We start from the raw sequence: 19,214 nt of genomic DNA on the forward strand, positions 1-19,214 counted from the left end.
ACCGAAGAAGGACTAATGTGAATGATTGGGTAACATACCCATCATCAAGTTGACATGGTTTTGGGCCTTGACAGTGTTTGGGCCCCATATGGTGGGGCTAGTGGAGCCCACCTGCATGTGGCGGCTTATTATGGTTGGGTAGAGCAGAGTTATTTTCAATAATTTCAGAATTCATAAATCAAATATTTTTTTTTGAGAAGGAATTGTTACTTATAGTTCAAACACGTTAAAAATTAGAGTGAACTTTTATAGAATAGTCAGAATTGACATGACGATTCTTTTATTAGCCCACCTCCTCCCGTGTTACTCTTCTCTCCTGTCTCGTCAAATTCATGTGGTAAAGGCCAGATCAAAGATATCAAACGTAGCTTATTTGGTTTGGAAAATATTGTACTAGATGTATTAAATTAATTTTACAAAATAATAAAAAAAATAATAGTAATTTTGATTACAATAAAACACACCAAAGCCCCCATAAATATACTTAGTATGACTATTATCTTATTTCCCCAACTTTCTGCTTTCTTTCTTCGGGTTATTCGTTAATAAATAAAGAATAAAATATAATTGAATACGTGACAATATATTGTGTACTTGCTATATGCGTACATACTAAATCTAAATACAACCCAAAGCAGTACACACATACACCAAATATATCCATTAATATCTATCAAACTCGAGTAAACTAACATACTACATAAATATACTGTCACGTGGCAGTTGACAGGCACTACATAAGAGAGAGAATAATTAAAAGAATTATTATATGAAGAACGATATAATTATTATGGTGAATGATTTAAAAGAATTATTATATGAAGAAGGATATAATTATTATTATGGTGAATGAATTGGAGTGAGAGAAGGAAGGGCATTTTGTTTTGTTAGCAAAGTGGCTAAGGTTATAAGAAGGTGGTGGTGTGGGGGGCGATATTGCAAAGAAAGGAAAAAGTCCAAATGAATAATGTCCTATATACCTAAAGTTGTGAGGGCCAAATCCCCTTCCCACTTTCGGATAGCCTTTCACTGTCTTGACTTTATTACCTTCGTCCACACCCAAAGATATTATAAACATATATATATATTATATATATATATATACTGGGAGATTTCCTGTGAATCCTCACGTGTACATTTGGTTGCATGTATGAGAGAGAAAAGAAAGAGTTAGAGAGAGAGAGAGGTGCATATGTATGGTCTAGCCATAGCTATCTATATCTTGGTGTTATTAGGAATATTTAGAATAACGGGGTTTTGTTTGTTTCTATGCCTATTTCATCATTTTTGTTTCTCACTTTCCAAGTGCTCGATCGTCTTTTGTTTTTTTTTCTTTACAAAGTGACTTTCTCCTCTTCATAGTATATAACAAATAGTTGTAAATATTAATAATTAGATTTTGTTGATAATAATTTGCATTATCATGTTAATTATTCTCGTTCTGAATATACGTACGTGTTAGAGATATTATTACAATGGAAGAAAATCAAGATTTATTACAACTCTATTGTAAAATAATACAAGGACTAAAATAAGAGATTGATTAAATATATGTTACAATACATATATATACACTATATATATTACATATATATATATATATGAAAGGTAGAAGAAGATAGATTACACAATATTATATAACACATACATATATATAATATGAAGAAGAAAAAGAAGATCACTCACTCACAACCTTGAGTGTAGATTAGTGGGGATCACCATGGCTTGAACAAGGTATTACACCTTTGTCCAAAAGCTTATTTCCCCCTATCTCTAAGCACTAAGGGAACTCTCTAGGAAATAGCTTTGGGAATTATCAAGCCTTAGGGTTTTCTAGCAAAGTGCTTTCTTGATAGAAAACTTCATCTCTTACAAATGAGCACCAAAGACCTCCTTTTATAATGTATAGGTGATCACTTAGAATTCAAAATACACAACACTCATTTCTCTCATATAAATGAGTATTAATATAGTTTGTAACAACTATATTTCATACCATTTGAATCCTATCATCAAATTGTGTAACAACCATTTTATTACACTAATAATGTGTGATCAACACATGAGTTACAAGTGACAACAAATTGTAACTCCTCTCCAAGTTACAACATGTAGGTTACAAAAGTGTAGGTTATAAAATCATAGGTTACACATTTATTTACCATACACTTAATATATATTATTCACATATATTTATCACATTTTAATCTACTTTATTATTATATTATAAAATAATATAACAATCCCCCACTAGATTAAAATGTGTGACACACTTGTAACACACTTGTAACATTTATTTAATCAATCAAAATATTATATCAAAATATAACATTCCCCCATTTTGATTGAATAAATATATACTTTTAAAGAAGTCTTGCTTAGGTGCATTAGGTAAAATGTCTTTCGACTTGAATTTTACCTTAGTGTAGTTACCACAAAGTTGATGAAATTTTGGTTGCCGTAGCATTGAACCACTATCCCTTTAATACAAACCGGTGATAACACACACACCCTCGCTAATGCTCACTTGAGACCGCATGTCTCGCTCTTGCACCGTTAATGGCCATGTGCAAAATTCCAATTCATGGACTCTCTAGAGAATAACTCCCAATTCTCATAAGAGGCGGCACCACCTCTAGTCCATATAGGTGGAGTTTTAGTGTCTCACCACTCTTTAGACACTTCTTAAGCTTAAGTGAGTTTTCTTAAGCTTAAGCTCCATTAAAAAACATTTTGGTTTTAACCCTCAATTTTCACAACATGTACTCATCCATAGATGGGACAATTGAGTACCATATTCACTCTATTGACTTGTTAGTACCTATTGAGCTTAAGACTAGATGTTTACTAGTGTTAAGATAGGTTACCATCAATGAGCAAAACACTAAGGGAGTTTAGGTCCCATCCCTCGAAAATTCATGCTTTAATCTTGTACGGAGATTAAGCGATTTGTTATAACCTCTCAATATTGATTCCATGTGAATCATGCATGCCAAAATATAGTGTTCACTTTGTGACCACTTTTCTCCTTAAGTACTTAAGCTTTGAAAATTCAATCATAAAAGATTAATTTTCACACAACTCAAATTCTCAATAATTTTGATACCAAACATATCAAAATTAAACACTAATTTAGACACCAAACATGTCTAAATTATACTTTATTTTAAGACACCAAGCATGTCTTAAACTTTTTACATTGGAGTATCACCCCCACACTTTCACATTTCACTATCAAGATAATATCTTGATTTTAAAATATAGAAGACCACTTTGTCTCTATAACTCTTTTAATTAATTTCCTTCTTGAAATTATTTTCACTTAACTTTGACACCAAAATATGTCAAAATTTTACATATACACATAGCCAAATTTGATTTAGAATTTGAATTCAAAATCAAATAAATTAATCAATAACGTCTCAACACATTTTAATTAAATTTGTGGCTCACCCCCACATTTTTACCATAAAGTGTATATAAAATATCACTTTTGTGTATTTTCCTCTTCAAATGACTCTTTAAGGCCACTTTAAAAATACCATTTGACATTTTTAGTTTTCTCAACAAAACTAAAATATCAAACTCACATTACTACTCATAAAATAATGTGATTATTTTTACTCATAATTTTAAGGTTATCTCCTTATTGAGATTAGCCCAAAATTATACCAAAGTTAACAAAATTCTCATCAATTTTGTTCACAACTTTGATCATTTAAGATTCAAAATTGCTTCTCCAATTTTGTTATCTTTTCACTATTTTTGAATCCACATTGATTCATTTACTTTTGAGTCCAAAATTGCTCTTCCAATTTATGGCTCATTTCACAAGTTTGGGTTCACTTTTAATCCATTTGTTCTTGCTTATGACAATGCAAGTCCAATAAAAGTGTAACTCTCATAGTCCACTTTTTCTTATCTCAAATATGAGATGATTATCTCTTATAACCCAATAAAAGATGTAACTTCTCAAAAGCCATCTTTTATTATCTCATAAAGTGAGATGTTCACTACCAAATTGAAAAAGAATTTAAAATATTCTTTATTGACAAAATAGATGATAATAATTCTCACAATAATAATAAACACTATTTTATTACTATCAACATTATTATCATGTTATGTAACTCATATGTTAATATAATATGTATGTTACTAATCAATATCTCATATGTAACATACACATAATATCAATATTAAATTCACAATATATATGTTACATATCTCATGTGTATATAATATATATACTATAATATACATATATATCATATACACATAATATATATTAATTACACAACTATATATGTTACATACCTCACACATATATAACATATATACACTTTAATACACATTCATGATATATATTATATATAATATATGTATTATATATGCATGTCTCATATAAATACATAGAAATAATTATTTCTACATATTTAATCTCACTAATATATATTATATCACATACTCTACATATATATAATATATATTACTCATATATACATGTTATATATTATATATCTCATATATATACATATAATAACATAATATAAATTCAAATATCATATATATATATAATATGATATAAACACATGATCACATATATGTCACATATATATAACTTATATATATCATATATATTACTATCATATAAAATAGTAAATCACATAATATTCACCATCATGCTCACCCATGAATGACTTTCACATTAAATCTCTTATCCTTGTATTCTCACAATCTTGATTTATCATCTCTTCCATTGAAAAGGGATAAGCTTTTGATTGTTAGAGATATTATTACAATGGAAGAAAATCAAGATTTATTACAACTCTATTGTAAAATAATACAAGGACTAAAATAAGAGATTGATTAAATATATGTTACAATACATATATATACACTATATATATTACATATATATATATATGAAAGGTAGAAGAGAAGATAGATTACACAATATTATATAACACATACATATATATAATATGAAGAAGAAAAAGAAGATCACTCACTCACAACCTTGAGTGTAGATTAGTGGGGATCACCATGGCTTGAACAAGGTATTACACCTTTGTCCAAAAGCTTATTTCCCCCTATCTCTAAGCACTAAGGGAACTCTCTAGGAAATAGCTTTGGGAATTATCAAGCCTTAGGGTTTTCTAGCAAAGTGCTTTCTTGATAGAAAACTTCATCTCTTACAAATGAGCACCAAAGACCTCCTTTTATAATGTATAGGTGATCACTTAGAATTCAAAATACACAACACTCATTTCTCTCATATAAATGAGTATTAATATAGTTTGTAACAACTATATTTCATACCATTTGAATCCTATCATCAAATTGTGTAACAACCATTTTATTACACTAATAATGTGTGATCAACACATGAGTTACAAGTGACAACAAATTGTAACTCCTCTCCAAGTTACAACATGTAGGTTACAAAAGTGTAGGTTATAAAATCATAGGTTACACATTTATTTACCACACTTAATATATATTATTCACATATATTTATCACATTTTAATCTACTTTATTATTATATTATAAAATAATATAACACGTACGTTGTGTTCTCAAGGAGGGTCCTGCAGCTTTAATACACAAGATTACTGCCAAGTTTGTAAAAATTGATGAATAGTCAAAAGAAAGTACTCAAATGTCACAAATTCAAAACCACAATATTAATTATGAATCTCATAATTATTCCAGAAGTACTGATTCTGGTATATTATACATATCTCTTAGGACACTCATATATTTATTATTTGTATATTTCCTCACACTATAAATTTGATTAAAAATACATTTTGACTTTACGTAGAAATTAAACCAAACCGCATATGCTGTGTATCAAAATTTTATTATTCATTATAATTAATAATAACAAAAATTAAAATCACATGAAAAAAAATATGATAAATGATATTATAAAACATCGAATTAGAAGTTTCAATTATTTTTGTATTTTTCTTATTCAGTTAATTAGAAAGGAAAAACAAAAAAAAAAACTTGTGTAATAATCTGATAAGAATAATTGAAGAGAGATTCTCGTGGAATGGAGATGAATAGTTGAATAAATAGATGCAAACAGATGTAACATATTATATACTTTAGGTTGTGCCCCTACCAAACTCCAAACCGTGACAAATCCTTAGGTTAAGCTAACCTGTGATAGGTACATTATATAGCAAAACACCGTTACTGTGAACTCAGATAACGTAGCCAGACACGTGTCATGGCATGAATGGTTTGTAGCATGAAACGGAAGGGGATGCCATCAAAAGATAAATATTTGATCAGGCGAAGCCAAAAAACCAGCATTTATTGATTGCAACGCTTTCTCCCAACAGCTTCTGCCTCCTTCATTAATGACCCATTTACATTGTCATACACACTCATCGACAGCAAACCAATATCATCATTATACCATCGACTCTTCCAAACATACCTTCTCCTGACGGCACGTCTATTCCAATCGCCGATCTATTTTAAAAAATTACAACCTTATATTTATAGTACGAGAGTTGTAGTTTTTTTTTAGTATTGATGCCTTCTTCAATTATTTTTTATTTTTCCTTTCAAAACATTATTTATTCAAATATCCATTATTTAATTTTAAGATTAATTAATTATTATACAAATTCATGTACATGAAAACACCAAGATTGAGAGGAAATAAATATATGATGTATCAGAACTTAATATATGAACAGATGGAATAAAAATAATATTAAAAAGGGAATTCATCAAGTAATAAAAATTAAATCAAGAATGCATATATTTTTTTTTCCTTTATCATGGGAAATATTTTCAACCTTGTTAAATGCTACTTGAGCCAACACCAGGGTTGACCAGAGTCAATACCCGAACCACCACCCTTGCCTTGTGTTAAGAAAACTCGTTATTGCACCGAGTAATTGATTTGAAACTCAATTAAGTATTCGGTCATTCGTATACGTAGTTATTCTTACCACCATGCAAGGATGAGTCACAACGGGGGGTTCGTTCTTGACTCAACAACCACCAAACTCAAAAAACTCACCGAAATGAGTCTAATTCAATCACTCCAAAAACACACAAAATACCCAACTCCCCAGCTAAATATCAACCCTCCCCACCCCTACTACCATACACACAAGTCAATGTTAATTAATTAAATTAAGAAAAAATATATATATTATATATATGACGAGTGGAGGTCCAATCACGTGAGATCTCACGTGACACGGTATCAACTCTCGCACTGAAGAGCAGCCTTGATTTTCTGAACCGTACACGATATTAGGTTGTTGACGGTTTCCACCGACTCAACCGTGAGCTTTGCCGTCGGTAAGCTGTTGACCAGGATCTGAAACGCCACAGTTAAGAGAGACCCACTCGCTCTGTGGGACCCATCACCACCGCCGTTACCATTGCTTCCGCTACCACCATTATTATTATTATTATTACTACACCCACCGTTAGGCGTCGACCCCAAATTGGGCCCACGAGAGCCCGGCCCATCAGGGACAATAGCGAAGCCCGATGGAAGAAGTGCCACGTAGGCAGAATCACCACCGTTCATCACCACGTGCATGGCGGGAATATCAACAGGCGCGTACACTACAAGCGATCCCGCCTCGTCTATGCAAGTCTCCTGCAGAATCAGCATGCTGCTCTGGTTTGTGTTCATAGCCTGAATACAAGAGCAAAATAAAAAACTATTGAAACCAAAAAAAAAAAAAAAGGAAGAAACCTACTTCCTCACAATATTTACAATAATGCCACAACCTCTGACAATTGCTGCTATATTTTTTTAACCTCTTATCCTCAGAAAAAAGGGTTTCAGTTTTCAGTGATAGATAAGTCAAACCCCGAAAAAGCCATATTTTCCTTTTTACCCAATGTTTTATTATTTTGATTATTATATTATATGAGGTCAGAAGCTAACTCGGAAAGGCGAGAGCCGTCCTATAGTTTTGACTTTTGGACAAAAGTTACCGAAACAAACACTGTCCTATCTCATATCATTTGTCCCTAATGCAAGCCATGAACGTGTTATGCATAACCCTAAATAAATGTCCTGACTATGCTCATAGATACTTCCAAACCAAACCCACTCATAACTTTCACCTATTTCCAGCCCCACTGACGTGGCAGTGACAAACCAACAAAACAATAATAATAATAGGAGTAATAGTAATAGTAATAATATTCATTTAACGCTTACGCTGGCTCTGAGAAGAGAGACGCAATTGCCGTGATTCTGGCCTTTAGCAATATGAGCCATCTCCTGCATGGGCCCACCATTGGAAAGTATGTCCCACTCACTCCGAAGGCTTTCGTCGCGGAGGAAGTCAAATAAGCGCTGAGGAGACACCGGTAACCAAACTGAAGTAGCAGCACTGAGGACAATGCCCGGAGGTTCACCAGGATCGTCCACGCTCTTCCGGGTCATGACTCGAACGTCCTCGTCCACGTTTCCCGCGTTCAACTTGTTCCATTTGTGCACCGTCGAGGCGCAAACCCCTGCGCAGAAGTTGTCTGTCATGCGCTGCGCCAGCTTCAGCATGCTCCTTCTCCCGCTTGATGTTATTCCTGCTGTAACCACCAACAACGAGGCCAGATAAAAATTTCAGTTATATTTCTTTTTTCTAAATATAAAATTCAGATAAATAATTATATAAATAAAAAACGTTACCAGTGTGGTCACGGGTGGGAACGGTGGAGGACATGAGAATGGCAAGACACTCGCATTGGCGCTGAAGAGTGGCAATCCACCGTTGGGCACCGAAGCCCATTCCGGAACTCAATAATGGCCGGTAAAGTTGGTGGATTTGGTTTTCATCGTATTCTGCATGTTCCACCCATGTAACCTGTAACAGTATAATTTTAAAATAATAAAATATTGTTAACCATGCTTTTTGAGTTTACTTGTAAAATTTAATATAGCCCCGTGTATGTAGGCTATATAGGGGCATGTACCAGTGGGAGGAAAAGAGCAGAAGAAAATCAGTAAACTATAGGTGCATTACTTGGAATCTCACGTAGATGATCATAAAATATAATATTTGTAGTGACATCGAGAAGTGTATGATTTCATATAGCAACAAAATAGCCAGTTCCCTGCGGTTTGACTACAAAGTCTCTTCCCCACTTTGTTTATAAATTAATTATTATTAGAAGGAATCACACTTATTTAAGGGTTAGTCACGTTTTATTATAATACCATGGGAGAGAATCGAGAGAGCATCAAAGATTGGAATAGAAACATCAAAAACATAGTTTTATTCAATCGAGAAATCAAGATTAAATAAAAAGCCTGTTTGGAAACAAAATTAGGATATGAATTTAATGTGTAATAGAGGCTTCTATATGGTATAAAATAATTCCCTTGAGCATCGATTCGCTAACATAGGGTTGGCAGTATTATATAGTACATGTAAGCAAAACCTTATTGAAACTAGGAAGCTAGAGAGAGTACTTATTTTATATAAAAAAAATAACTGTATACGTATAAGGTTGAGATTTGAGAACAGAAGCCAAGCATTGAAAGATCAATAAAGATAAGATTATTTAACATAAAATATAATCCCCTCGGGAGACAAACTAAGAACACTGACAATTTGGTCATTATATAGAGTAACCACTGGAAAATTAAATAAGTAAACAAATTTTTTAAATAAAAAATAAAAAAAAGCTCTTGATGCATGAGCTCTAAGTGGCTGTCATGGGGAATGAAACTACTTATGATTTGATGTGATTAGTGGTTTCACTTTAATCACTTTAATGTTTTCAGCTAAGCTCTTATGTTTATAGTTTGCTTCAACAGAGAAGCATTAAAGACCCCCTCCAAACCAAAAAAAAAAAAAACAGATGAAAGGAACTTTGGGACATTAACAATAAATGTTTAGAAGAGAAAAACAAAAAGTGACACTTAAAGGGTGTGTTCGTAATTGTAGTAATTAAGAGAAAAGAAAAAAAATCATACTCAAAATTTCCAAGAATAATTTAATTAAAGGGACTTTAATTACCTTAGAGTAGCCGCTAGGCATATCTTGAACAACACACCCAGAAGGAAGCCTCCTACAGTTGATGAACGAGGGTGGGCCAGAAGAATTATCTCTGATGGTGTCGATGGACACATCCACCACGGCCCAGACCCCCTCGGCGTGCTGTTTACAAAACCGGAGAAAATTCACTTCACGGACAGGAACCAAAGGAGAGAGGACTTGTAGTTCCGCATGCATCTGAAATCAATATATAATTCTATTAATTAACAAAAAATAATTGTGTTTTAAGGGTGGGAAAAAAGATTAATTAGTTTTATTATTTAGAAGATTTTACCAGTTGAAGTGCACCATTTCTAGTTCCTCCCATACCGCTAGAGATCACATCAGTGGTTGAGGTTCTAGCTATAACACAAGGGAACATCTCCGCCCAACGGCTCTGGGAAAGTTAAAAGTACCAAAATCGATTCATGATTGTGAATAAAAAAAATTGAGAGATATTTTTAATTATAAGTTGAAATAAATTAATTGAGATGAGAAGTATCATACCGATTCCATTAATGTCTCGACTAGAGCTAAACTGTTGATGATGACAATACCCGATTCTCTAGAAGCTTCGGTGACGAATCCATTAGGTTTCATGCCAATGCAAGGATTGAAACTTCTCATGTATTCCTCCTCGTTAAGGACTTCTCTTCCTCCTTCAAAGCTTTTCATCCAAAGTGGCTCTTCTGTTTGAGCCATTTTAACTAGTTCGTCCATTGCCGCCAAGGCTAGCTCTAGATACATCGATCTCTCGATCGACCGGTCGAGAACTTGGACGCCGCCTTGAGACCTTGACTGAGGAGGAAGGGCAGCCAAAGTGTTCGACGAAATTCCAAAATCAGGCATTGTGGTACTGACTGAGGTTAATCCACCAAAGCCATTACTCCCAACACCGAGCTCAAGAGCTGAACTGGGCAATGGAGGAGCCATGGACGTCGCCAAGGCTGAAATGGGTCGACCGAGAAACTTACCGGCAAGAGAACAAACCCGCTCGAGCTCGTCTTTGAGGCGGGCGTTTTCAATTCTGAGATGCTGTTCTTCGAGCGAAATTTCGCCTATGATTGCTGGGCCACCACAGTTTGTGCACATGGGGTTTCTCATGGCGTCTCTGATGGACATATTCTCCGCTCGGAGCTTGTCGTTTTCTTGCCTAAGCAGTGAGTTTTCGTGTCGTTCGAGTTGGGTCTGGTTAACAATCCCAAAAAACAAAGAAAAAAAGTACTTGTTGAGAAAGACAACTCAATTGGTTTCTTAACAAAATGAACATGTTAATCAAGTAAATCACCTTCATTTGGGTTCGCCGATTTTGGAACCAAAATTTGACTTGCCTAGTCTCTAGACAAAGCCTTTTGCTTAGCTCAAGTCTTTGCTTCTCATCCGGATGAGGACACTCCTTGAACAGACTAAGAAAATCAAAACAAACAAAGAGATCAATGAAAACAAAGAGCAAAATCAAAACAACATACAACTTGAAAAAAAAAAAAGGGGAAACAAATCAGTACGCTTCGAGTTCTTGGATTTGCTGAGGAGTGTGTCGGTGGTAGCGTTTTTTCCTCGGAGGCTTGTCGGTTGCGTCCTGATCGTCTCCAGAGCCACCGTCCATGTTATCACTCCCAGATCTGCTTTCGTGTTCTTCGTCTCGGCTCCTACGGCCACTACCTGGCTCGAAACTCTCGGCCATGTTTCTGATCATATCTCCTTGTCCATCTATATTAGTTTGCTGCCTCCCCAAAAAAATTAACCCCATATCAGTTTTTAACCCCAAAAAGGTAACCAATAATAGTAAAATTAAGAAGAAAAAGGAAAAATCTTAGTACAAGAGCGAGAGAAAGTCCGGGAGAGTTGAACATTGATTTGGTTAGAGACTGAGTAATGAGTCTTGGCTGAGCGATAGCAGTAGAGGGCATGATGTGGTTGTTGTCGTTGTTGCTTGTACTACTGTAAGGAATTTCTGCAACTAATCTTGCACCACCACCACTAGTACTAGTACTATTGTCAAGGAATCCTCCAAAACTCATCAAAGAAAGCCCCCACCTTAATTTCTTCCTTCCTGTTTTACTCTTAAAATTTTCTCACTTGCCAAACACACTTTTTTATGTTTCCTTTTTCTCTATTGCTTCCTCTTTGATATACTACAACTCTTTACTCACTCACTCACTCACTCACTCGACTTGAGTATCTAGATTTTCTTCCTTTAATTTTCTTTTCTCGTTCTCTCTTTACAAAATGTACAGATAAACACACTATTATTGACTGACTGGTTTTAAACTCTATTCCCGAGCCATAACTCGGCCTTCGACCACGTAAATGGCTCAAAATTTCAACTACCCAGAATGGGTTTCTCCATTATTTTTGTTTTTTTTGGAACAAAGAAAAAAAAAATTAAAAAACAAAAAAAAAAGTCGGAGAGAGGATAGAGGAGACAAATGGTTCGGACCCCAAATGTCTCCAACTCCCTCTCAGAGGATGAAAATAAAAAAAAAAAAAGTTTGATTTGGAGAGAAAGAAAGAGAAAGAAGGCAAGCAAGCAAAATTTTCTTCAATTTTTTTTAGTAAATGAAAAATCTTGTGCTTAGCTCTTCGTTCTCTATCCCTCTCTCTCTCTTCCCTTTAGATTTCTCTCTCTAGATAGAGCCTGAAAAACAGGTAGAACAGCGGTAAGGGAGTTGAAAAAACGGGAACCCTAGTTTTTGGGCAAGTGTTATCTCGTTGTCTGCATGCTTGGACTTTGCTCAAGAAGAAAAAGCTTCTATGAGTTGAAGAGACTTTTGAGAAAAACCCAAAATTTATAAATAAAAGAAAAAAGGAAAAATATATGATAAGACAGAGAAAGAGATAGAGAGAGAAAGGCTTTTCCAAGATTTGCACAGAGTGAGAGATTAAATAAAATAAAATAAAATAAGAGAGAGAAAAAGCTATGAGGAAAAAAAGGAAACAAATAAAATGAATATTGAGAAAAAAGAAAAGAAAAAAAAAAGTTAAGATAAAAGGAGTTGTATGTGGACTCATCGAAGCCTTACAAATACATAGCTCCAAAAAGAACCGGTTGACTCTCAACACCCTTTTTCCATCTTTCTTCCTTCCTTTCTATCTATTTTTCATTTTTAGAAATGAAAAAAAAAGGAAAAGAGTGAAAAAAATAAAATAAAAGAAATACATTGTATTGTATTGTTTATTTAATTATTTTTTGAGTTTTTTTATTTTTGTGGGTATAAAAGGTAGTATATAAAATAAAAAGGTATGATAAAGAGTGAGAAAAAGTTAAGTTTGAGACTTGAGAGAGAGTGTGGCTGAGATGAGATATAATACAGTACTGTTTTGAATAACATATTTCCAGTTCCACAATATTGGTACGTCTCCTTTCAGTCCTTTGGGATTTGGAAATTACTTTTTCAGTTTTGCGACTTGTAACGTTTTTCTCAATTAAAGATATTGCAAGGTCACCTCCGTTCCATTGGGTAACTATTTACTAGTAGCAATGTTTAGTCTCTTACGTTAAATAATATATAAGGTGAAACAATTTCAGATTTTTAACTAAATTCATATAAGTTTTGAATTACTCAAATTATAAGGAAAAAAAAAAATTACTTCCCATTACAAAGTGTGGCTTGCTCCTCTATGCCATGCCAAAAACTCAAAGCATCAACTTGTGCTGTGAAAATTTTGGTGTTTCATCATTATTAGTCAAATTTTGTACTAATATTTTGGTCTTTTTATACAAAAGAAGACCTGATCGGTGATGTTACTTTGCAGGCATCTTGGGCTAGGTTCCTCAAACTTAAAAGGGATTTCACTAAATTGGTTGACATTGCAATTTCTTAGTGCATAACTTAGCCAAAGAGGCAGACTTTCTTTTTTTGGGATTGCTAAGCAATTAGCGAGACAGTGCACCGTCTTGCTGAAAATACTGCGTCTATGTGTTATTTTGATTTGAGGAGGTAGAACTTGTTTCCGCATCCTTGTGTTTAGGGGTGGACTCACATGTAGGCGAGGCGCTTCTGAAAAATAAAATCAGAAAAAGAAAATATATATATACAATTTAATTAGTTACTATATATATTTATAATAAAAAATAATATTTATAAATATAATATGAGCTTTTAATATTTTGGTTAAACTAGATTACATAAAAGATAAAATCAATGGTTCAATTCTTATAAAGATCATTATTTTTTTTTTTCATTTTTAAGTTTATTTTTACTCCCTTCCTTACAAAAAAGAAAAATTACACCTCCAATTACTTTAAATTCTCCATCCGCTACTGCTTGTGTTTGAGTTAGTTATTTATAAAGTTGGCATATTAATAATATTAAAAAAAATAACAAAATACTTAGCCAAGTGGACTATGTTACCCCTTTCTATCACATATAGAACGTACATGACTATAAGAAAAAATTTAACTAAAAATTTATTTCAAGTGCTAAAACAGATAAGGGTGCATCAATGTATCCATTTTAAGAGGTGCATTGTAGAATTTCCCTGATTCTACCATACACCCTTTTAAAATGGATGTACTGATACACCCTTAACTCGTTTCGGCCTCGAGAAAATTTTTTTAGTGTATTTTTTTTTCATATTCATGTACGTTATAACTATTTAAGATAACCTACAAAATTTTGAGAAATTTCGAATAATTTAATTTACAATATAGAAAATAATGTTCAAACAGTCTATTTTACACGCGTATAAAATAAAATAGTCACGCGTGCAATACACTGTTAGAACGTAGTTTTTAGCGTGTTAAACTTTTCTAAATTTCTTAAAATTTTGCAGGATGTCTTAAATAAGTATAACGTACATGACCATAAGAAAAAATTTGACTAAAAATTTATTCCGGGTGCTAAAACAGATAAGGGTGCATCAATGTATCCATTTTAAGGGGTGCATTGTAGAATTTCTCTATAATATGCAATATTCAAATTTAATTTCAAATACAAACATATTATACATAACTATGAATGCATAAACATATATCTAAAGAAATTCATTAATGATGCAAAAAGAAAATAATATAAATAAGGGAAGGGTAAAGTATACTTTTGAAGCAGAAAATTTTTAGGAAGCTCAGTTAAAATAAGACCATGATCAATGAGTCCTTGAAGCATTGTCTTCCCCTGAGTCTGATGCATCTTGGTACCAAGCAAATTCTGGTAAAAATCCATGAAAGCACCAACCACCTCATGTGGCCTATCCCTACAAATCCCTTGCATATCCTGAATAGAGCAAATATTATTATGAATTGTCCTGATTCAAATTGGGGCATGAAATAAGGCTGAGTTGGAATCCCCTTCTTCTTTTTTGACTAAAAAAGGACAAGTAAGCACTATGAATTTCTTGATAGGCCTTCCTCAATAGATGTTCTTTGATTAGTGCATATAGATCTATTAAGTTGTGTTATTTTCTCCCATTATTACTATTAAATTAACTCTTTAAACTTTTAATTAATGTATTTTGGATTTGTTTGTAATTTGAAAGGCTTTGTGTTTGGAGTATTTTGGAATGATTTTAACATATTTTGGTAAAAACGGTCAATTTTGGAGAGCTTGATTTTACAAGTTAGAACCTAATTGCAAATTTCGACGACTTTAAAAGTAAAACTAGACTTGGAATTGAAAATGAAAGTTGTAGATCTCATTCTCGAATTTTCTAAACATCTTGAATCGTTCAATTCTGAAGGAGCCATGGCCAAAATAACAATCTAAATACGCGACAAACAATATTCAACAATAGGCTCTTGCCTCAGCGAGCGAGTCATGGTTGCAACGAGATATTTATTCGCTACAATGAATGTGTGATTGGAATTTTGGGTTTTTGCTCAAGGCACTCTCCCGCAACGAGCATAAACCCTTTTTTGCAGTGAGAGCGTGATTTTTAAAATGTGAAATTTTGTTTTTAATTTAAATCAAAAGGATTTTGCAGTGGGGTTCTTTTTTATAGTACAATTAAACTGCGTTTTTGAAAGAGAAACTCAAAATGAGGGGAGAAGAGAAAGACTGCTTCATCAATTGCTTATTATTCTAGTTTTCTTCTCCAAAATCAAGCCCAGCCCTGTGTGTAACCCTTCTCTGAGTTTTTTTCTCTCCGGCATAGCATTAGCTCTCATTGAGAGAGAAAAAATCAATTAAATATGTTTTTGTATTGTAAAATTGATTGAAAATAAAATAAAAATATATTTAATCCCGTGCCCAATATAAATATATGTAAAATGTTTGATTTATAACGTGATTTTTGTTTTTTATATTATTATTATTATTGAAAGCTCATATCTATTATATTTTAATTAATGTTGTGGGTTTGATAGAAAAGTACAAGATTCTATACCTGTACGTTAATATTTGTCTTTATATTATTGCATATGTCAATAATTTATACTTAGTTATTTACAATTCAAAAATAGTTTGAGACATAAACGGTGTTAATTTATTTATTTATAGTACGTACATTTTCATATAAGTGAAGTTTTAATTATTGCTCCCTTTCAAAGAAAAAAAAAAAGAGAATAAGTTTTATTGCGATTAACACCATACTGATTATTATTAGAGTCGAAGCAAGAATCTTTTATACCTACTCTTGGCTTTTATATTTTTACATTTTCTCAAACACTATATATTATTAAACAAGACACTGCATTTATCATATACTATATTTATGACCAAATACTTAGGTCCTTTGAGAATGAATAACCAGAATGTACAATTTAGGAGTTAAAGATGTTTTTCTATAAATTCTCAATCTATTATATGATTACAAATTATTACTCTTCTTCTTATTTTAAGTAGTTGGCTTAATGGCATGATTGTAAAATAAATTCAAAAAAAAAAAAAAAACTTAGCAAAAGTCAAAAGGAAAATTTGAAAATATAAATGGCAACCAAGACATCTCAATTAGAAACAATCTCTATTTCCATTGCATGCGATAAGTCGTCAACAATCCAATAGTCATATACTTTCTCGACGTTGCCAAAAATGCATTTCCATTTTTTTTTTCTTTTTTCTTTTTAATAAAAAAACAATTTATTCAATCAAACCAGACAACAAATTATCTTGAACATAAAAAAGAATATCAAGAATTATAAAATTAAAAATAATATTACAGTTATACTAAAATTATAATTAACAATAAACTTTAAATATTTTTTTAACTAAAAATAACAAAAAAATAATAATTATACAACTAAAAATATACATCACTAAAATAAAAAAATAAGAATATAACTAAGTAGACATGCACGTTACATTGTTACATTAACTTAGTTTAAATATATATCCACCAATATATAGAGTAAAAGAAGCCACATCATAATCTAGAAGAAAAGAAAGCTATACGTATATTAATATTAAAATTTATATCTTAAAAAAAGGCTGTAAATAAAATTTGATTTGAATTATAACTTGAACAATTTGATATATATCTGAATGTTGAGTTATTTATTAATAATCTCTATATGAATATCATAATTTATATATGAGGTTGTGAGTTTTTGTATTGAACGGTGTATTAAGATCATGAAATTACTAGGAATAAAATAGTCAGCAACATACTAAAGTTATGAAATGTCTAACTAACGATTGCTAGTACAATTCACTGATGCCCGTTACTTGGTGCAAACAATTTTAATTCGGATCGCTAATATAATAGACACCTCGGTGAAAATGTCATATATAATAGAGATTATGTATGACAAGACCAATATGTAATTAATTCTCGAATTGAAATGTGCACATTTAGATCGAATCTAAATTATACTTTTACTAATGAAGTAATTGTACTAAGAGATATAGATGTGATTAAGGACTAAATGGTAATTTAGCCAATTCTAATTATGGAGCAATACATGTAGGACTAATCACTGATATTTATTATATCAATAGACACACTATAGTTAAACTCACTAAATATAATTCCATAATTATTAAAAGTTAAATTCTATATTTATAGTGAAATAATAATAGAATTAATATATAGAATTATTTAATTAATGAGATTCAATAAATAATCTAATTTATTGGAGTTTAGTATTATAGGTATGTGACTCTGAATCATCACTATATAACACTGTCAATAGTATAGATGATGCAAAATAAAGTGGAGAAGAAAAATCTATTTTAAATTAGTAAAATAGTAATTATTTATTTATGTAATAAATAACTAATTTTAAATTTATCATTTAAATAAATTGGGGGACATGAATTTCTCAAGAGAAGATATAGTCTTGTTATTACAAGTGCCGATCGATCACTGTGTAAGAACAGCGAGAGGTGCTGCAAATGATGAGTCTTATTGGATTTGTTTTTCTAGATTAATTAATTAATTTTAAAAAATAAATATTTATTTAAATTTAAATTTAAAAGTTGTTATATATATTTATTTATAGTTGAGATATTCTCTTTAAGTAGTTGAGATATTCTCTAAATCAGTTATTAGTCGCAACAAAAAATTACTTGTGACAAAATTCACAAGGTATTGATCTTGATATAGCATTTGGATTTCTCTTGCAGGTCAAACACATTCAGTTAAACATTAGTAAAATTAAATAAAAAGAAACCAGATTAGAATAGAATTCAACTATATTCTAAAACAATCCCTAATAACGATGCTAAAAACTTGTTACGCAAAATTTATAAACTACGCAAGGGTACGTATCAAGTAGTACTCATACATGTGAGGTTGAACCACGGAAAATTGAAATTGAAAACTACCAAACTAGATTTATATTTCTATTTGGTAAATCGAAATAATTGTGATAAGAAAAAAATAATAAAACTTGATAGAAAATTTAAAACCAGCTTTTAATGTTGTTTAAATATGGATGAGCGATTAAGAATATGAAATACGAATCCTGTTGTTTTAATAACTCAATTGTTGATGATAATTTTTTTTTTATGTGATGACATATTATAAAATTAACCAAAACTCATTTCAGCTCATTGAGGTCCTAAACCATATGTTATGTGGAGTTTGGTCACTAATAGAGGCATATTTTGTTTGGCCAAGAAGTTAGCAACTAACTCTAACTAACTTACCTAACTGTCAGTTATGACAGTTAGGATCAAGACTAAAGGCCAAAGGCTATATAAAGCCATGAGTTACAATCTTTTGGGACAAGAAAAAGAGATAGACTTTTGAGAGCTAGTTTAGACTGTAAAACAGTGAGAGAGTTCTGGTGAGATGAG

The 19,214-nt window shown here is 31.9% G+C and overlaps 1 protein-coding gene across 2 annotated transcripts; it reads right to left on the reverse strand.

Moving 5' to 3' along the window:
• Positions 1-6,758: 6,758 nt before the first annotated feature.
• On the reverse strand, positions 6,759-13,098 carry LOC115706571 (homeobox-leucine zipper protein ANTHOCYANINLESS 2). 2 transcript variants are annotated; one of them, XM_030634259.2, is made up of 9 exons: positions 11,859-13,098; positions 11,544-11,761; positions 11,327-11,444; positions 10,546-11,226; positions 10,334-10,435; positions 10,021-10,236; positions 8,688-8,862; positions 8,217-8,587; positions 6,759-7,682 (listed from the first exon to the last, which is right to left on the reverse strand). In XM_030634259.2, exons 1-9 carry the CDS (start codon positions 12,057-12,059, stop codon positions 7,239-7,241), a joined length of 2,526 nt encoding a protein of 841 aa, XP_030490119.1. In that variant the 5' UTR covers positions 12,060-13,098; the 3' UTR covers positions 6,759-7,238. The 2 variants fall into 2 exon arrangements, with proteins under 2 accessions (XP_030490119.1, XP_030490120.1); XM_030634260.2 differs by having other exon boundaries at positions 8,217-8,584; positions 11,859-13,027.
• Between the last annotated feature and the right edge of the window lie 6,116 nt (positions 13,099-19,214).

This window comes from Cannabis sativa, chromosome 1, assembly GCF_029168945.1.
Source record: "Cannabis sativa cultivar Pink pepper isolate KNU-18-1 chromosome 1, ASM2916894v1, whole genome shotgun sequence".
Taxonomy (NCBI): Eukaryota; Viridiplantae; Streptophyta; class Magnoliopsida; order Rosales; family Cannabaceae; genus Cannabis; species Cannabis sativa.